The 21,067-nt window shown below is 43.7% G+C and overlaps 1 protein-coding gene across 1 annotated transcript in view; it reads right to left on the reverse strand.

Annotated features, from left to right (window-relative positions):
• oprl1 (opiate receptor-like 1) overlaps positions 1–21,067 on the reverse strand; it is a 97,950-nt gene that overhangs the window by 70,670 nt on the left and 6,213 nt on the right. The window contains exon 2 of the mRNA XM_069659733.1: positions 18,609–18,854. Within this exon, the coding sequence (XP_069515834.1) occupies positions 18,609–18,817 (209 nt within the window). The 5' untranslated portion in view covers positions 18,818–18,854. The remainder of the gene's footprint in view (positions 1–18,608; positions 18,855–21,067) is intronic.

Consider the following 21,067-nt stretch of genomic DNA (forward strand, 5'->3'; position numbering starts at 1 on the left):
TATCAAAGCTTTAGATCCATATACATGAACGTTTTGATTTGAATACAGAGAGCAGTACTGTAATCCTGCAGGGCTCTAAGTCCCTCTCCTAACCGTGCTGCCGTCCCTTTAAGAATAAACTGTAATCAACCAATCACTACCCCTCTGACAGGGAGGGTGTTTCACATGTGTTCCTATTGGTGGCTTTGAGCTCGGCAGCCTTCACCTCAGACTGCTGAACGCTGTTTATCACTCCACGCCGTCACAGTTGTGACAGCTGTCCTGAACATCCTGTGCTTTGAAAAGAAGACGTCGTTCCTTTGAGCTGCAGCCGTTCTTTGACTGTTCCAAAGAACAACTTTAAAAGCCACAAGGCTGCTATTATGTGTTTGGAAGAAGGTTTCTGTGCTGCAGTCTGTAAGTGCACTGTACTATCAGCTGTTATGTTTGAGTGGGAAGGTCAAGAGAGTGAAAACAGAATGCTCTGTTTTTTCACCGCGCCGTGTCTGCTCAGTTTCTCTTATCTGTCATGATTTCTAGTCATTACTGTGAAGGTCGTATGCTTAAAAGTCATACGTAACAAGCTGATCCCGAGTCTTACCTGAGGCGAAGGGAGGCTAGGAGTTTTGCACAGTGGAATTATGCGAAAGGGTAACTAACTCCAGGGGCAATAATTATTTTAACCCACACCATCATCTAACTTAACCAAAGCATGTATTAGAAAGTAAGAAAACAGGCTTGTGTGTCTGTATTACCCCCTTCCCACCAAAATTAGACCCTGGAAGACCCATCACTAAATTGTCTCTCTCCCCATTGCCAGTGAAGTCTCCTTTCAGTCTCTTTTCTGCTGCGTCACCGTCTGACGTCACAAACCTGTTGCCTTATTTCTTCATCTCCTGGGATCAGAAGAAGCCCTCTCACCTCGCTGTGTTGCCAGTGTTGCTGCATCTTGCATGAGTCTGTATTCACACGACAGCGGCCACGTTAGAGCATGGCGCTGGAAAGGGGGCGGAGATTAGCGTGTCGACCCGGGTTTTGTGTTCCCATCAATGCCGATCGGAGCCGAGGCGATAATTACCCAGGTGTACTGCAGAGTCATGTGACCCGGGTCTGAATGCAGATCGTAACCTTTCCCACTGAGCAAAAAAAACGGCTGTTTGTTAGCGGGTTTTTCGACCAGTGGGAAAGCAAACGTTGATATTCGACTACCTGGGAAACACATCAGACTTTTGTAGGATTTTGCAGAAATAATTGTGTGTTTGTTTATTTGGAATATATAATGTGAACTGTGTATTAAGATATATAAGGAAAAGTCTTTTTTAGTGTCCTACCATGATGACATCGTCCTTTTTTAAATCAGAAATGCTGTTCACCGTTAATATAATCTGTCACCTTCATAAAGGTGTTTTAAAGTCTGAAATCCACCTCTGATTGTAGGGATGTAAACTCAGCTACATCTGATCTCAGTGCTTCTTATGTTTACCTTCAAAAAACAATCTGTCCTCACATTTTACTCATAACCAGACTGAATTATATTTAATATAAGTCCATGAAGCAGTCGGAAATCTAATCTTGTTAATGTTGGATGTGTTTTGCTCGTTTGTGATTCAACCCAAATCAATTTAGGTTTTTCAAATCATCCAAAACAAACAACAGCTCCAACGACACATGAAACAATGTCACCAAGAGTGGCCTTCACTGACAGCACATCCTGATCTTCTTACGGTCTGAGCTGTGGCATGTTTCTAACTGCTTAAACACGTGGCACACACACATACACACATTAAGTGTAAATATACAAATACTCAAATAGTGTCAGGTTTCTGGAGAAGGACATAATGAGTATTCATGTCCTGAAAATATGCAAAAGACAGAGCGAGTCTGTCAGAGAGGGAGAGAGAGAGAGAGAGAGAAGTCATGTGACTGCCCGGCTATATTTGGTGACACACACAGGCAGTGCTCCTGCTTTGAGGGATTCATTCGCAGTGCAGAGTCAGTGGCCTCATAATTCATCCTGGTCATTAGGAAGGAGGAAGGCAGAGTCATTAGGCAGGGACACACACACGCACACACACACACACACACACACACACTGACAAGCACACAACAACAGGTACAGACAGAAGCAGTTACAGATACAGGAAGCAGTCATTTAACTGTTCTGGTTTCGGTAAGATAACTGAGGTACATGGAGTTATTAGAGTGTAATGTATTTAGGCTAAATGCCACTTACGCTTTAAGTATTAACTACATAACACACACACACACACACACACACACACACACACACACACACACACACACACACACACACACACACACGCACACACACAATGAACGGATGGGAGCACACTCAAACACACACACACACATCATCAGTCCATCTGCAGAGTATTCAGGTCACAGGGTCAAGGACTGGTAGATGGAATACATCTCTCTCTCTCTCCCTGCCATCGATCTGCACACAGATGACATGACAGCGTCTCTCTCTCTTTTTCATCCCTTCTTTTTTTTGCGTGTCTCTCTAACACACGGGGACACACTGGCCAGCGTCCTCCACCAACTCTTTCAGCTCATCAGCAGCAGACACAACAAAGTGTGCATGTTGTGCATACGAGCCCTGCGGTGTATCTGCTGAGGTGCAGGTCAGGTAATGACGTTTTTAAAGCCTTTCTGTGGTTGAACAGGTATGTACTATATGAGGTGATGGTTTAACGGAAATTGACCGTAGATCGTTGATAATTAAACTCTGTTTTGTTTTCGCTAATAAGACGAGATGTTAGTGGTGCTGTAGGACATTCAAAATCCATGATATTATAAAGCCTCAAGCGCCAGTTAGAGACAACAGGTATCATGAAGGTGGTTGTGAACTTTGTCTGTTTACTCAGTTTACTCAGCGTTCTGCTTCAGGCTCTGTGAGCGCTCACAGAAAATATTTTGGGGACTGGATTAGACTGGAAAATGTTTATTTGTCCCCAAGGGGCAATTTGGTTTGCAACAGTAGCACACGCAAGTAATACACATTGTAAAATACATAGATACAAGAACAGGAGACATAAATACATACAAATCATATTATACATAACTCCCATGTCACCATGACAGACACAAAGCCAACAGTCCGTGGTATATGCGATGGCAGCAGTGCCAAGTTTGTTTAAACTGCTGATTTGATTTGACACTTCTTCCGCACAAAACAGGAGCGATCGTCGTCCGTCTGCTTCAGTCAGATTGTTTCAATGAGCACGCAGGTCAAACCGAGAAGGGAGACTGAAGGGGGGGTCATATTTTGTCAAGAGAGAAGACGAGTTGACTAAAAGTAAAAACAAGTGACTTTTTATTGATGAGAACTGGACTGAAATGTTTTGAGTTGTCGTCGACTAAAACCACAGAGTAAAAATGACTAAAATGTGGCTAAGGGTGCATTCACACCCAAAGTCCATTTGTTTGGTCCGAATCAAAAACCACATATTTACGATGTTGCATTTTGCAGATTTTACCAGCGGACCAAAAGTTTTGATGCTCGAGAAAACTCTTCTCTGATTGGTCAGAATTTCCACGTGGTGAAACTCCCTGAACAAAGCAAAAGAGCTCACTGATCAATCACACGCAACATGATCGCAGACTTTAATATTTTGTGACTTTTTTTACTTTTAACCGACATTGTTCCACAGATCGATCAGTTCCCCTCAGTTATGCACGGTTTGAACACCTCCGTGTTTTTCTGCATTTCCACAAGTGAATTTCTTTGGTCAGTCCATATTTCTGTTTCCTCATCGCTCCCTCACGTCTGTCCTCTACTCATCTCGCTGCGTGTCTCTGCAAATGTCAGCACCCGTAAACACTACAATGCACAGCTTCATGGTTTGTTTCCTGTACTTGGTCCTACTTTAAGTCCGTTTACGTTCTCACCAGAATCAAACTGGACCGTGGTTCACTTGGAAATGGACCGAGACCCGTCTTTTCTAGCGGACCGCGGTCGATTACATTGTTAATGTGGTGAAACGCTGCAGTTTGATTAGGTTAAGGGACCAACACTTTTTAGGGAAAGGTCATGGTTTGGGTTGAAACATGAAGAGAGAGCGGTCCACTTTACTTTCAGGTGAGAAGGCGATATGATAGGCAGCCCTAAAGGCAAACTTTAACGGAAAGAGTGTGAGCCAATCACAGCAAAGTAGGGCGGGATAAGGTGGGGAAACATAGTGCATTTCTCCTTGCTTCCATCCCTTATGCTAAGCTAAGCTAACCATGTACTGACTCCTGCTTTGTATGTAACTTCTCATCCCTCAGAACAGAAACCTACCACCCAGTGGGCCTTTTTTTCACAGGACACTTTTTAGCACATCACAGGAGGGGAGGCGCAGGTGTTCATAGTAGTATTACTGACGGCTGCATTCCATTTAGCTGCTTCAATTTCATGGTCCTGGCTTTCTCAGGCGCCTGAATGGAACAGAACCATTGTTAGAGTTATTATTAACACCTGTGCTTTTCCTCCTGTTAGAAGTCAAAATGTCCGCTGTGAAAAAAGCGCGTCCAAATTTGTCGTGAGGAGGATCATAATGGCTCTCAGGAAGTGCAGATTACACACACACACACACACACACACACACATGCACGGACTCTGATTACTAAAGTGAACTTGAAGATGAAAAATGAGAGTGTATCAGATAACGTGACATTGGATGCTCCCTCGCTCTCCCTCATTCTTTCATTTCATTTCACATCTCTTTCCCTTTGCCCTTCATTCTCTTTGTTTATTGACCTCTCTCTATTTTTGCCTCCGTTCCCGTCTGCTTCAATCTATTTTCAACAAGAAACTCGGGAGTAACACCCCCAGGCTCGCGCCGACACCTTCACGCACACACACACAGAAGAAGCAGTTGTGAATGAAAAGACCGAAAAGTCGATGTTGACCTTTGTCCTGATGAACGACAAGGACGCACAAATAACTGTGATTGTTTTGAATGACGTCCTCTGAAAAGCTGACTAACGGGTGCTCCAAATATCTGTGTGTCAGTGTGTGTCACAAAAAACACACGCTCCGACCATCTGTGTGTAATTACCTATTCAGCCAGCTTCGTGTCTCTGAGCCAATTCATCAATGTTTGATGTTTCTGTCTATTCGGGGAGACACTTTTGGCCGCCTGCATGTGGCTGACGTCAAAACAAAACGCATCACGACGGACGGACGGATTGTTCTTGTGTGTACGATGACACTGCAGGTTTGACACTGTACCCACATCGACATACAAACGACATAAACAAGTTTACATGGCTGTTGATTACAGTGTGTTTTACATATGTGAAAAAGCAGATGGAGTTTTGAATGGATGCCTTGATAAAGGATCATATAAAAGCTACATTTTAAATGTTAATCAAAAGTAATTTTATTTATAAAGTCTTGACTCCAACAAAGTGACTTATAAAACTTCCTGTTCAGATATAACGCTTGTTTTTTCTACTTCCTTCCGATCTCAAGGAGAAAGTCAGAATGCATAAATAACAACTTTGGTCCCAGGAGGTTTGTGCTAAATAAATCAATCCAGCTAAATAAAACTCGAGCAGAGCGCCCGTCCGTCATCGCACAGCTCCGCAGCCTGTTTACAATCAGACACTCAGATAACTGGGCCACTCAGTGCAGCTCAGAGCCCAGACACAACCTAATTAGACTCCCTGGTACCGAAAACGCAGTTCAAATGCCAGATTTGCTCCACGGCAGATGGTCAGAAGTGACACGAACTGACCGTCCAATTTGTAAATAAACTTTGGGCCATCTTCATGTTCAAGGGATCTGAGGCTGAAGTAAACTGTTTAACAGCTGGGCCTTAGATTGCTTTCGTTTATTTACCTGGTAGAATAGCAAAAACAACAACAACAAACTATATCTTATACTTACAAGATATAACCATTGAATCAACACAAATTAGTAAATATGGGAGAAAACAGGAGGAAGCCCTCAAGGTGCAGTGAATGTTTCCCGCAGGTATGCCGTAGCAGCACACCCTCCACCACTGCCTGATGTGCACCTCTACATGTCACAACAACACAGACGGCAACAACTCATTGATCTGATTGGTAGCGTTGCGCCAAAAACTACAGACGACACTGTGCTTGATGCTAGTTTGTAGCTAGCTGCTACCGTCTGAAGCTTCCACGAGAAGCTAGTTGGAACAGCAGTTGTTGGTTTCGATGTCTGTGGGGGTATTGAGTTTGCACTCGTTTTCAGTCACAATCGTTTAAAGCCCACAAAGGCCAAAAAATGTGGCTTAGAAAGACCACCGACAACTATTGTTTTTAGTGTTCAACTGTAGAGTGATGCAGACGTACCAGCAGAAGGGTTGCTGACGGACGGTAGCCTATGCACAAGTACAAATCAGGCTTAAGGCTGCAAAAGTTGGAACATGTACTCACTCTCTCTCCCTTCTCTCTTCCTTCCTACAGCCAGTATCCACCCCGATCATTGCCATTCTGTTAGCACACACGATACACTACCATTGCTGTCACTTCTGATCCAAACCAATCAGCCATAACATTATGACCACCTGCCTAATATTGTGTAGGTCCCCCTTTTACCGCCAAAACAGCCCTCACATGTCAAGGTATGGACTTCACCAGACCTCTGAAGGTGTGCGGAGGTATCTGGCGCCAAGACATGAGCAGCAGATCCTTTAAGTCCTGTGAGTTGCGAGGCGGGGCCTCCATGGATCGGACTTGTTTGTCCAGCACATCCCACAGACGCTTCATTGGATTGAGACCTGGGGAATTTGGAGGCCGAGTCAACACCTAGAACTCAAACCATTCCTGAACCATGTCTGCAGTGTGGCAGGGAGCATTATCCTGCTGAAAGAGGTCACTGCCATTAGGGAATATTGTTTCCATGAAGGGGTGGACTTGGTCTGTAACAATGTTCAGGTAGGTGGTACGTGTCAAACTAACATCCACATGAACAGCAGGACCCAAGGTTTCCCAGCAGAACGTTGCCCAAAGCATCACACTGCCTCCGCCGGCTCGCCTTCTTCCCATAGTGCATCCTGGTGACATGTCTTCCCCAGGTAAGCGAAGCACACGCACCCGGCCATCCGCATGATTCATCAGACCAGGCCGCCTTCTTCCATCGCTCCGTGTTCCAGTTCTGGTGCTCACGTGCCCATTGTAGGCGCTTGCGGCGATGGACAGGGGTACACAACAAACTGTGATCTGACACCTGTCTATCAGAACCAACTTAGTTATTCCTTTGCTTTTCCATTCCACTTTATCCCATACAGTCGACAGTACATAAGGAACAGAGCATATCAGAATACCTACACTTACTACCTATTGGTTCAACATTTCCTCATCAAGGAAAAACAGCAACCTTCAGATTTGTTTTGACGACCAAACCCGACATGTACAGGCCGTTACTGCTCAGGTGTCTCTTCACTGCTCTCCAAAGACCGATTACATCTCTCCTGGGCACATTCTGCCTCAGTGGATTATTTCCAGTTTTCCACCTTCCTTCCTCCTTCAGCAAATTAAAACTCAAATGTTTCCATCAAGAAGCAACATGAACGTGTTGCACAGCTGAGCTACACCACCTGTCACCTGTGGCTCTGAGTTGCTTTGTTGTCTTACAGTTTGGCTTTGTTGTTTGTGTATCTTCAAACTTTTTTACATAAACCTATAATGATAGACTTTCATAAATATGTCAAGTTTTCACATCCAGCGGCGCCTTGATTCGTACTTTGTTCCCACACGCTAAATTAAAGCTCTCAGGAAAATGTTGAAAATATTGTAACATGTAATTTATTTAGACTGCACCCAAAAATCATCCATTCAGAGTGCTGTCATAGTAAGACACTGTTCATGTCATTTTTCATTTTAAAGCACAAGATACATGTCACAACACTCCTCCGGAGCTGTACTTCAGAGGCAAACTCATATTTAATCACTGGCAGTTTAAATCAAATCAAACTGGGACGTGTTTGAAAAGTCGCCTGCCACAGGCTCTCAACGTCAATCAGAGTTTAGTTTCAGTGTCTAATAAAAACCAAGCATGTAACGTTCTTGGAAAGATTAAAAACCGAACCTGGACGGCCTTTCCTCATCACGGCGAGAGGATTTCCCTGATACTTGTGTTTGTTTGGATGTCGGTGCAGTTGTTTGGCAGCTTAGATTAAAAACGTGTGCTTTTTTCCCCCTGATGTTTATTGCTCCGAGGAATGCTGGCGTTTTGATGTCTCAGACTGATGTGGAGGGCTGATAATGTCCTAAGATGTACACGTGAAACGGTCTGTTGTTATGGAAACAGAACATTTTTCCTTCACAAAAATCCCTCCAGGCGGCACTTCTTCCCTCACAAGAAAAAAGCTGCTCTCTGTGAACGCGGCTTCACTCTGCCATCCTCTGATTCTCCTGCCTCTGTCTCCGGGCGGATGTGTCTCTGTCCCTGTGGTCCACATTCTCTGCAGCACTAAACAGATGCTCTTAGGAATCCCTGCTCGTGGCTCTTGTTGTTACGAGCCAACACGAGTCCTGCATTGCGGTGCTCTGCTTCCGAGAGTTAAAACTCTTCTTCTCTAGTGCTCTCTGACGGCACTGCAGGCTGAAAACATACTTAGCTTGCAGCGCTGTCAGGAAAAGTGCTAAAGCATGTCTGGGAAAACAAAAAGTGCAAAGACGCTGAGAGACGGGTTTCCCGACAGACACCCAGCCTCAATTAATGCTTCTTGAAAGCTTTTCCTCCGTGCCTTTTTATCCTTTTTGTTTACAAGGAGGTGGTGGATCGGACAGCCGCTGTCTGCTGTTGCTGCTTTCCTTCTGTTGTTAACTCTGGCATTTAAGTGATGATTAATGGCTGCTCCACCAAGAGCACAACTTTCCTCTTTATTTCTGCTCCTTCCCTCAAAAAGTTCACTTCACTTTGAAGAGTTCTGGATCAAGCAAACAAAGATGAACTTTGGCGAATGTGCGTATTGGTTGCATGTAGACAGAAAGTTGACAATTTGATCATTTTATATTGAACAGCTAACATTCAAACTTATGAACACACGCAAGTCATCCGAGTCATCATGCCTCAAGTCAAGTCTCGAGTCAATTCCCCCCCTCTGCCACTGATAGAAGAGATGAAATGCAGCAGGATGAGCGAGAAAGCCTGTCGAAGCAGCAATAAATGCTTAAATGGATAGATCTGTGTTTTTGCAGGTTTGTCATCACAGTATGCCTTGCGTTATTGGCTGCTGTTATTATTCCTCGAGTCCATATTTCCCTCGAGGTGATCCCTTCTTCAAATAACTGCAGAGAGAGAGATGACGGAGGAAGTCTTTAGAATCTATTCAGAGGTTCAGATGGAGCTCATATCAGGCTCCAGCAGTCTCAGTCACATGGGTAAAGTGGATATGAATATGTTTATATTGTCAATTCAGAGAGAGACAACAGTATGTTGGACATTCATATGAGACGTGAGTTTGTGTTGTGCCTGGTTTCTTGTAAACTGTGGCCTTTATCATTCTCTAATCTTAACCATGCTAAAGGCATAGTTTTTGTCATAACCAGGATCAAATACTAACAAAAATATAGTTTGTTTTTCATTTGGGCCATTTTTGCCTTCGGTGACAGGACAGCTGAAGAGAGACAGGAAACAGTGGGAGAAGAGTTTGGGGGATGACATGCAGCAAATTGCAGAGGTCGGGAGGATCTGCAGCTGCTGCATTGACAACTGTACCCTCTGAACATGGGACGCCCGCTCCAGCCACCAAGCCAAACCAGCAGCCCGACAGAACTATAGTTTTGACATTGTTGAAAGAGTTTTTTTCAAAACTTAAAGATCTAATCTCAAAGATTTTAGATTTGTTCTCTTTGGTGGCACTGTATGGTGATAAACGGTAATTGCAGGAGCACACTTCCCAGATATCCAGACAGTGTTGCATGTGTGACGTCCACGGTCGGCTCCGGTTGTAACTCTTGATTTTCCTGGCTGACGGTCGCTTTCCTTTTCAGACTGTTTGCTTCATCTGAGCGTCGAGTTTGTTTCTTCTTCTTTGGATTTTCACTTCTTGTTGAAGTTGTATCTGTAGTCATCCATCTTTTCTTTGTTTGTTCAGCCATAGTAGATTACTGTTTACTCGCAACACTTGCAGAGAGCGGAAAAGCAGCCGCTTAGCTCCGCCTACCCTCTCTGGCAGACCAACCACTGCTGGCTGATGGAAAACGCGTCACTAACTGGGCGTTGAGATTTATTCCGCGAATGTCGCCACAGAGACCCAGTCTGTAATAATACTATATACTGCAAATGCAAAGGCTTTCATCAGTGGGCCATAGGCTCAGTCACCATTGTGTTAGCTCATTCGGTGAGAGATAGAGACTTAACAGACATTTACTTACATGAAAATCTTACAGATTGTTACTTTAATCTGGGGTTTTGCTGAAACTATTTTCTTGACAGGTTGGAACAGCCCGGGACACACCAGGCCTTCAGCCAACTCCAATCTCAACCGATCTGCAGCGACATAAAGACGCTTCAGGAGCTGCTCTGACCGTCCACCATGTGGGAGGTCAGTTGACGTACTAGAAATAACAGCACAGTCCGCTTCAGCTGGCAGGCTTTGGCAATGGATGAGCCAATAACAGAGGACTTTCAGGAAGTCCTGTGTTCAACATGAGTCATTATTTTAACCCAAACCATGACGTGATTCCTGAAATTAACCAAGTAGTTTTTGTGTCAAAACCAAACCACTCGAATGACAGGAAGGAGACAGGCCTTAGAAATGTAGCTAAAAAGACGCTACCTTGTGCGTCAGAAAGATACCCCAAAGGGAGGCTGTGATAAAGCGTCTCTGTTTGAGGGTTAATAACTCAGTGACCCTCCTCCTGATCAAATCCAAGAGTTCCTCCTTCCTTTGTCTTTGTCAATCTTCTGTCTGCTCTCTCACGACTCCAGCCTCCCACCGTCCCCGCCTCCCCTCCATCACACCTGACGCATGAGCAACACACGCCTGTGTGTGTCTTTTGTTCGCTCCTCCGTCTGATGCCCATACACCACACGAGAGACATTTTACAGTCATTCATTCTTACAGTTTGTGTTTTTGAGTTGGTTGAATGTCACCTCTTTCCATCTGGCTGAAAGAGTGACTAAATGTATTGGCTGAAGCTGTGAGGGATTGAAGAGGCCTCCTGGTGTAAGGGAGGGAGCAGGGTTTGTGAGAGATAAACTCAGATACATACTCTGAATAAGTAAGAGCTATAGCAGCTCTCACACTGAAATGAAATGATTTATAGTTCACACTAACTGGTCAGACATTTTGGTGGTATAAGCTCAGGACTAAGGCCAGGATTCTTTATGAAGTTGCATCTCTGGTACAGCTTTGCTCCGTCGTGCACACGGCTTCAGACCTCACAAAGACTGTGTCAGAACCCGAGCGTCTTACGTTTTCAAATCTTTCTGATTGTGTCAATTGCCTGTGAGTCTTGTACCTTGGCGTACAGTTTTAAATTTAGATTTTGTGTCGTGATATAGGATCAGGAGTGGTGTTTTACTTTAACAATGAACCTGACTCCTTTTGCCGTTGCTGTGACTGACTTTATTCTTACGAATCTGCTCCGTCCAGCTTGCCACAGCAGTACATCTTTGAACAACACATTAGGTCATTAACCCGTTCATGTTTCTTCGATTTAAGAAACTAAAATCTGTTGTCTCACAAGCCGAGTTAGAGATGCTTGTCCATGCTTTTGTTTCTTCCCGGCTCGACAATTCCCTTTTCACCTGCCTCAGTAAGTCGTCCCTCGTCTACAAATGGTCCAGAACGTCCAGAAGCAGGTCAAGTCACATTACACCAATCTTATTTTCATTACATTGGCTTCCAGTTAAATTCAGAATTCATTTTACACTTTGGAACACTCCGCCTCTGCAAATACGCGCTGCAGTTTCTACAGATGTTTTTAAAAAGCAGCCTAAGACACACCTTCTTAAATTGAGCTTTGATCATCTCCTGTAATTTTGCACATTTGCTAAGTTCTAATTTGACAGCCTAAGTTAAAGCTCCTGTGAGGAGTTTTTAGCTAGTGACGAAATTGACTGAAATGAACACTGACGGTCTATATGGGCTACAACAGCAAACCAGACCATCAGCGACAAGATTGACTTTATCTTTATAGTTATTTTTAATGCCTGTAACCACTGACGGGGGGTAGGTGTCAGATGAGGCGCTGCCAAATCAACCTTATTTCTACATCTGTCACGGCAAAGATTCACAGTGAGGGACGTGTTTGATTGTAAAAGAAAGCAGGAGGAGATTTTTCTGTTGAAAAACAAGATCAGCAGAGAGAAGAGGTACCACTCTGTCCACAGGGGTCGCCAAAATCAACACAAACCAAAAGTTCTTCACACTAGCTTTAAGGACAAAGAATGTGGCTTTAAACAGTGTAGCCCATACCGAACATTTCATTATAATAATAATAATAATACATTTATTTATAAAGCACATATAAAAACAGCTACAGCTGACCAAAGTGCTGCACAAAGCCAAAAACCGGACACAGGAGAGTTAAAAACCATCAACACGGGGGGGGAAAAAAACCACAGAAAACACAAGATATAAAAGACGTGGTATAAATACAAGACATCAGCACGGTAATAAAGCAGCCTATTTAGAACAGGAAGGGTCTGTAAAAGTGTGTTCTGAGGACTCGACAGAGGGAGCGGATGTGATTGAAAGGGGCAGGCTGTTCCACCGTCTGGGGGCGGTGACTGCGAAAGCGCGGTCACCTCTGTGTTGAAGTCTGGAGCGAGGGACGGCCAGGTGGCCCATGTCGGACGATCTGAGGGGCCTGGAAGTGTCTGTGACATAAGAGGGGGCCCGTCCATGCAGTGCTTTAAAAAGCAAACAGTGCCACTTTAAAATGCATCCTGAGGTGCACTGGAAGTCAGTGAAGAGAGGCCACAATAGGCGTAATATCTTCCTGGAACCTGAAGCCTGGCAGCAGCATTTCGTACCAGCTGCAGGCGTGACAAGGGCGACTGGCTGATCCCAGTATCAGCCGGGAGGAGATGAAAGCATGGATAACTTTTTCCTGATCTCAGAAAGACAGGAAAGGTTTTATTTTAGAAACGGTCCCATTTTACTTATCATGACATCAAAGGTAGGACTTTATCTGGAATGGTATCTGGGCATTAAACATGACTGCTGGAGAGTAACAGAGTCCGTTTGTGTTGCATTGTTATGTGAGCGCAGTAGTAGTAAAATGTGTGTGTGCTTGTGTTTGTGTAGGTTAAATGTTGCTTCTTCCCATCTGCTTATAAAGAATGACTCACACTTTTGTGAGCTGTGAGTATTTCTTAATAACTGCATCCAAATGTCACATCTGGTGTGCCGAGAAAACACTTCATTTTTCTTATGTGTCTCATTTTCTTTCTCCTTCTGCAGCCTCGCTCTCTCTCTGTTCATAAAGAAGTCAGTCGGTCCAGGAGCACGTGGATACGAGACCTGGACTCCTGAACCTGCTGCATCCCTTCCTGGAGAGGAGGAAGATATGAGTCTATCCAAAGTAATTACCCACAATCCATCACATCAATGCCTGGCCCAGCAGAGGCACTTTGGGCCCAATCCTTAAAGTAATTGAGCATCTTTAAATTCACAGCACTGTGTTGATGCTCTGACCTGCACCGAGTGTGAGATTATTCTTTTATGCTTTCAACGGTGCCTCTGACGTCCACGAAAAAGAGTGAAATATGAGAAATATACACGCAAATTGTGCATTTTTGTGATACATTTAGCTTTGCATATCAATTATTATTCCATGTGTAATTATGTAAATAGTTTAATATTAGATTTAGTTGAGGCGTTACTTCTGCATGGTTTATTCAGTTGGTATGTTTCATGTTTGCCATGCTATGTGCTTGTTTTGCCAGACTGCACCATCTCTAAAAACACAGTAAACACGAGTCAGAAGCTGATGATGAAAAATTCACTGTTCCACAAGGACATGAGGAGGAGTGAGCATCATAAATAGTGTTGTACGCTATATCTCTGTGCAGCTCACAGACTGTATTCAGCTTCCAGACTGCAACAACAAGAATAAAAGCGGTGAATCGTGTACGCTCCACAGGACGCAGAGATGGAAAACATCTCTGATTCACCCTGAAGAAAAAGTACATGGAGCTTTAAAGTACACCATACCTGAAGAAAGGGCAACGTGTTGTAAAGGCTACATGTCTACACATGTCGGGCATTTGTTCAATAAACACATCCAAACATTTATATAAAAGTCCAGTTCCATCAACGACAAACATGAGGCCAACAGGAAGTGTTTTTCAGAATCACATATTTAAAAAACTCGCCTCTGAAATGAGCTGTTCAGAACACCTGCAGGTTTCTACGTAGAACCTTGCTTTCGCTGAAATCGACCAATCGTCATTCACCGTCATTCACCTCAGGCTGCCTTCTTGCATGAGCTTGCATTTGAGTCGTTGTAACTTCAACTTACCATTCCGATACCTCCTGGCGATTCTGCTTCGTACGTAAAAGGCCGAATAACCGATCCTAGAGCAGCCATGTTTTCTACAACTTTAAAGTGACCGTGTGGCCCCTCCCCCACATGGGATCGCACACGTGGGGGAGGGGCTACGTGGTCACTCCAGGCACTGTCAGCCAATCCTGGTTAAAGTCTAACATTTGAATGGTAAAACGGTTTGTTGGTTTCAGGAGGAAGGAGAGGCTCCAAAAAATAATCAAATTAAAATATGTACACAATTTTTAAAACGAAACAAACTTTACCGACGTGATTCAAAAACACATCAGAATAATATGTCCCCTTTAACAATGGAAATACGTCCTCTAATCCAAATATGGTCAATTCTGGTTCCAAAAATCAAAGATGGCGTGGCCAAAGTGCCAAACTCAAGGCTTCAAAGGTTCACAAACCAATGGGTGATGTCATTGTGACTACATCCATTTCCTATATACAGTGTACAAACATGTAGCTCCCTCCATCAACCCCCTGATCACCACCCAAACTTGAAGTCGGGCTCTGAGCTCTGTGAGTAAAAGCTTCCCAATCACAGAAATACACCAACCAATCAGTGGCGGGGATCAGAGGCTGATGGGGCAGACACCTGTGCTCGCCTCTGCCTCATCTGGTGATTGTTGTGTTTGGCCTTCTGATGTAATCAGCCCTTTCCTCCAACCTGACACAGTTTAACGACAGAGGCTACTGCCTTCTCACATCCTGGATGAGGTCAAGTTGTCAGGGGCGGCCATCTTTACTGAGGGCAGAGGCCGAGGGAACTGTTAAGCAAGTAAAAGAGTTGGCATCAGCTGGATTTGAAACCTGAGTTTGTGTGTGCGGATGTGTAAATCTTTGAGTGTGTAGAGGTGTGACGTCAAAGGCAAGGTGACAGATGGAATGATTATGTGTGTGTGTAAATGTGTGTGTGTCTGTGTGACTATTATGTCTACTTATAGAACTCCATGCCAGAGCGGGAGCAGGGGTTGTAATCATCTAATTATCTACAACGATGGAGGTAAAATGCACTCATGCACACGCACGCACATGAAAATGTCCAACAGATAATAATTGTCTCTGCACTTCAGGTACCAGTGCATCATTCCTGTTCATTTCAACCTGTGGCTTTCTATTAGCCAAAGCTGTAGTGTGTATAATGCAGTGGCAGCATTAGTCAGTGAAACTGCATGGTGTGTATTTTGACATATTAATTTTGAATTTCCAAAACTTGCAGTCGACGCTTTCTCTCCTTTGCTGCCACTAATCTTTCCTCAAACACACAACGGTCGACTACCTGTAAGTACGTTTCCCCGGATGTTAGAGCTGAGCGGTTCCTCCTTTATCAAGGAAAAGGAATTGATGCTTGTGGACTTTCCTTGAGTGATTCGGGGCTAGGAAGTGCCAGAGTACGGAAGCAGACCATTGTTAAATTTAGGTCAGTCCCTTTTTGGGGAAATGAACCCACCAGTCCAGTGCTGTGTGAAGGTGTCATATCATGCAGAAAGATGAACCTAAAGAACAGGGTTAACCTCTTGTTGCTGCTTCAGTTCCATCTCTCGCACCGTGAGGAGTTTGTGAGAAATATAAACAGTCTATTTGATCCATTGAAAGTAATTCAAATGCCAAAGTGAATGCCTGTCTCACTTTTTGTTCAAACTTTAAGACATAAGCACTGAGAGTCACCTTCACTGCTTTTCAGACATCATTGAAAAAGAAAAGAAAAGCCGTATAGAAAGAAGACTGGTGTGAAGGAGTCGCCAGATTTCAAAGCAATTTAACACCAAGGTAAGATTTTGAAGGAGCTCTAGAACATAAAAAAGTTCCATTCATTTGTGTAACGAACCTTGAAACTGTTTATCTCTTTATAAAGACGCTTGGTGGACAAATTAGGAAGAACCTGTTCACGACACTGACATGTTCTCCACTTTTTAAACCAGTTGCAAAGATTCATGTAGCTTGTTATGTTCAACACAGAAAAGGTGTCCTGACTGCCACGAAGTCTCACACGAACACACACACACAGGCCGACCTGTAAACCAACTCGCACAACACCCATGTGTTCCCCTTACGCTGGCTTTAATCCAACCCACAAGGGAACACTGTGCTCGTGTGTGCAAACATCCACACAGGCTTTCCAGAACAATATCCACACAATCTGTCACGAGACACGCACAGTCACGTGATGAGGGCTGCTTGTGGAAGTTCACCTTGAGAGGCTGATGGAAATATTTGATTAAAGGAGCCCGATGCAACTGCTGCACGTTTCCTTTTTAAAGATGTCGTGCTTGTTTTTAATCAGTGGTTCCAAACTTAAAACGACCAAGTAGCTGCAACGCCTCATCGCAGGCTGAGTGTGTGTCCGGGTTTAAATTTAGTTTTATTTGAATAACTTCTAGATGCCTAATGAAGTATAATTAAAAAGAGTATTAAAAATGAATGAAAAGCTTGGATATTGTAAATATATATATTGATTACCGGACTTAAACTTGAGCCCCAGTAATGACGGACAGCACGCAGTGACTGAACATGTGACGGAGCAGCTGCTGTGACTTGAAAGCGTCTGAATCCTCACAACATCGACCACGGCTGAAAAGATGTGATAGCCGTTCTATGACTTTAGATTTGTTTATTTATAGCTGTATTCTTTGAAGTATTTCATCTCTTTAGTGTGGATTGCTATAGCAACAGTGTTCATATCATCATTCCAGAGTACAAAGCCTTTGATCGGGAAGATTGGCTGAAAATGTTTAACACTGAACTGGATGTCTGGGCTGTGGAGGACCATCTCTTAAATCCTTTTCAATGAGATCGGGCTTAAAGTGCCATCGAGACTAACTGCAGACATATCTGATCTCGTCCTCTGTGTAAGTTAAAGTGGAATTCTTCTACCTTTGAACCTGTGTCCCGCTTTTACATAGTTTTGGGCCTAAGCGACTAACTGTGTGTTCACACCGAATATTCGCCTCGCGTTGCTCACGCAAGTTTGCCCGTCGGAACAAAATTCACGTTTCAATAACGGCCGAATATTCGCCCTTTGCTTCCGGAAAACAGGAGAGGAAGCGGGGCTTATCTCCATGGTTACCAACGGCGTCAGGAGAATCTCGATTGTTCTCGATTTTGAACACACAGTGACAAGTACAAAAATTTTGGAATGGCTCCGACAACGCAACAAATGAGCCTGATCAAAGTGCGTACAATAAAAGTGCTTGTTCTTTGAATCAGATTGTGATTCTAACATCTGTCGACACACACTGAACAAAACTGCACATTTTAGAGTGGCCTTTTATTGTGGGCAGCCTAAGGCACACCTGTGCAATACTCATGCTGTCTAATCAGCATCTTGATATCCCACACCTGTGAGGTGGATGGATTATCTCGGCAAAGGAGAAGTGCTCACTAACACAGATTTAGACAAATTTGTGAACAATATTTGAGAGAAATAGGCCTTCTGTGTACATAGAAAAAGCCTTAGATCTTTGAGTTCAGCTCATAAAAAATGGGAGCAAAAACAAAAGTGTTGCGTTTATATTTTTGTTCAGTGTAACAGAGCAGGTCTCCACAGAGACAGACCTTTGATAAGTTGTGTATCTCTCTTTACCGCTCCAGACTCCATTGTCAAAAGGAGTAACTTTACCTCGCACAACGATAGAGTCCCTGTTGTGCTACTTCCTCAATTGATACGTTTTTTGTGTTGTTGTGTGACTTTTGTGTTTTACATGGTAAGCTCTCATCCCAAACAATATTTGTGTCACACACGATCAAATAAAAATTCAAATAAAAATTCTGTGTTCTGCCTTTTAAAAATGTTGCTTTTTTATGTTGAGTCTGGTGGCCTTGAGGAGAGTGATATCAAATTTTCTAAGCATGTTTTTCATAATAATATCAGACACTTAGAAAAATAATTACAGCAGAATCAAGACCTTTTGCTGCTCCGATCAGGTGCATTTACCAGCAATGAGTCAGCTGCAGAAGCAATTTCAAAACGTTACCTATCGTTCCTTCGACCCCAAAATATGTCAATATGAGGTCTAAAATGCAGGATCTAAAGTGTCAAAGCGTTAGTTTGTTTGAATCTTGAGTGGCAGTCTTTCCCTGAGAAATTTACTTCTGGACCTTGTTCCAAACATACCTGCGGAAGATCTTGTTCCTCTTACCTTATGATGACATACATGACCAGGAAGTTTCCCACCAGGCCGATGACGCAGACAATCATGTAGACGACCACGATGGTGACCTTCACCCCCGTCGGCAGCAAGGCGTCAGTCTCGTTGTAGGCCGGGGTGTAATTGTTCGGGAAGAGCGTGTCGTTGTAGAACTGCAGGTGACCCAGCTCGGCCAGCAGGAAGTCGTCTGAGAACTCCATGTCCGACTGAGCGCGAGGGAGGGAGTTTTACACCCGCCTGAAAGAAGGGAAAAGTGTAATTAGACGAGGGAATCAATGTGTGGGCTGTTACTTCACTATTATAAACCTAACTTCTGACCTTGCTGCAGTGAGGTGCAGGTGTACTACCTAAACCTGCAGCATCACTTTGGACCATTAATGAGAAACAGATTTTTAAAAAACAAGCATCAAACAACTCATTCTGTCAAACAGTAGCAGAGAGAAACAAGCACCTTCATCTCCTCTTTCCTGTGTGCGATCTACAGATATCTCCACAGCGCCTACTACAGAGTCAGAGTGCAATTACAACTTAGACAGAGTTCAAGACGGACACAATAACTGTTGGACAATGGTTTGCTGCCCATCAGGGGTTTAACTTCTCATTTTGCTCCACCACAAAGGAGTCACTTTATTTGTGTTTCTCATTCAAACTCCTTTTAAAGAAAACTCCAACTGGTAGAAGTAATGACTTTAACTCATACAGGATGCTATTGGTGTTGTTAGGCACAGTAGGGCTGTCACTTTTTCCAAGAATCAAGTTCGAACAGATTCAACCTGATATGGAATTTGTTCGAATTATATCGAACACTAATCTCTATTTACCGATTCTACATAGAAACGTAGAATATTGACCAATCATGTATCAGCAGGCTGCGGCGTATGCAGGAAAACACAGTCCGTGTGGAGAGCAAAAGCGGCTATCTGACGCTAATTTAGCTTCAGCGGCTATCTGACGCTAATTTAGCTTCAGCGGCTATCTGACGCTAATTTAGCTTCTTAATAATCTTTATAAACAGACATCTACATGCTAACAGCTAACAAGCTGTTCTAGAGCTAAAGTTCAACTTGAGATAAATTCCCCTGACGCTGTGTCAAGAAAGCCGTTTCGCATTTAGATTTCCCGACTTCCACGAATGCATACACTTCTTTAAACGTGAAGCATTCTGGGACTCTGGAAAGCAGGTTACTCATCTGTTCGTGGGTAAGCGTTTTCTTCATTACAGTTCAAACTATTAATATTTTACCAGGTTCAAACAGCCCTGGCACACAGTTTTCAATGTCTGCCTGTAGGGTAAGATGTAGTTTAGTGACGTTTTGAAGTAGAGTAGGATCATGGGAGTTGTTGTCTTTTTAAACAACAAAGGTTGCTCCGAGCAGTTGTTGGGCGTCAATGAAAGCTGGAGGGACAGATGGGGAAAAAAGGAAGAGGAGGGGCTAAGGAGAATAAAGGAAAGAAGAGAGGAAGAGGAAAAGGAATAACAGGAGCAGAAGGAGGGGGAGACGCAATGGGTGATCAAGGAAAGCGTGAAGAGACTGACAGGGAAAGGAAACAGAGAGTGGGTGGGGATGAGGGGGAGGAAGAACAGAAGTTGAACGATGGAGGAAACTGAAAGGAAAGGTTGAAGGCATCAGATTTACTATTAATGCACTGCCACGTGATGAATATATTAACGCCAACGAGGACGAGAGAGAGGGAGACATCATCCACATGTACGGGTTTAAATGCAAAGAAAATAATTGATGTATGATGCGTGCGCTCCAACAGCGGTTAAAACCTGTTTACAGATTTAAAGGGTTGCGTTGTGCTAAATATTTCCAAGAGTCAGTGACCATAACCAACCAAACGTGTACCTCTTCATGTATTAGTTGGGGATTACTATCAGAGTGGATTAATAACACTGTCAGACTGAACCACCCTTTTAAAAGCCACGTGCAGTCTTCTGAGGGTTTCACAAAAGGATAAAAAACCTCAAAACGACTCAAAGACGACTAATTACCTGTCCTTGGCTGAGAAGGCAGACAAAGTCCTTCATCTAGTGGCAGCCTGATTAATTATTGTGACCTGGACTTACATCTCAAAAATAAGACGAGCAGAATAAAGCATGGATTATGAATAAAGTGTAAATTCATAACAGTTCCAGCCTTGCTTCACCTGCTTTATACTCCATGAAACTGATCTAATCAGCTGCAGGGACAGTCAGACACAAATAAGAACCACGCTTCTGTTGCCTTTTTATGCTGATCAAAATAGGCGAGGAGAGATTACAGGTGGAGAAAGACGTTCCTACAGACTAAGCTCTGATTGGAAACTCTGCCCAGAGTAACTGCACTGGCCGTCCAGCATGTGGGACGTCAGCTGACGTATAGAAAAAATTAATATGGTCCACTAAGGTGGTCGCGGGTGATTGATGGGCCAAACATGTAGGACTTCAGGAGACCGGGGTGGAGTCA

The sequence above is a fragment of the Semicossyphus pulcher genome, unplaced genomic scaffold (genome assembly GCF_022749685.1).
Source record: "Semicossyphus pulcher isolate SPU_LCO1_2020_fin unplaced genomic scaffold, fSemPul1.0.p SCAF_13, whole genome shotgun sequence".
Classification (NCBI taxonomy): Eukaryota; Metazoa; Chordata; class Actinopteri; order Labriformes; family Labridae; genus Semicossyphus; species Semicossyphus pulcher.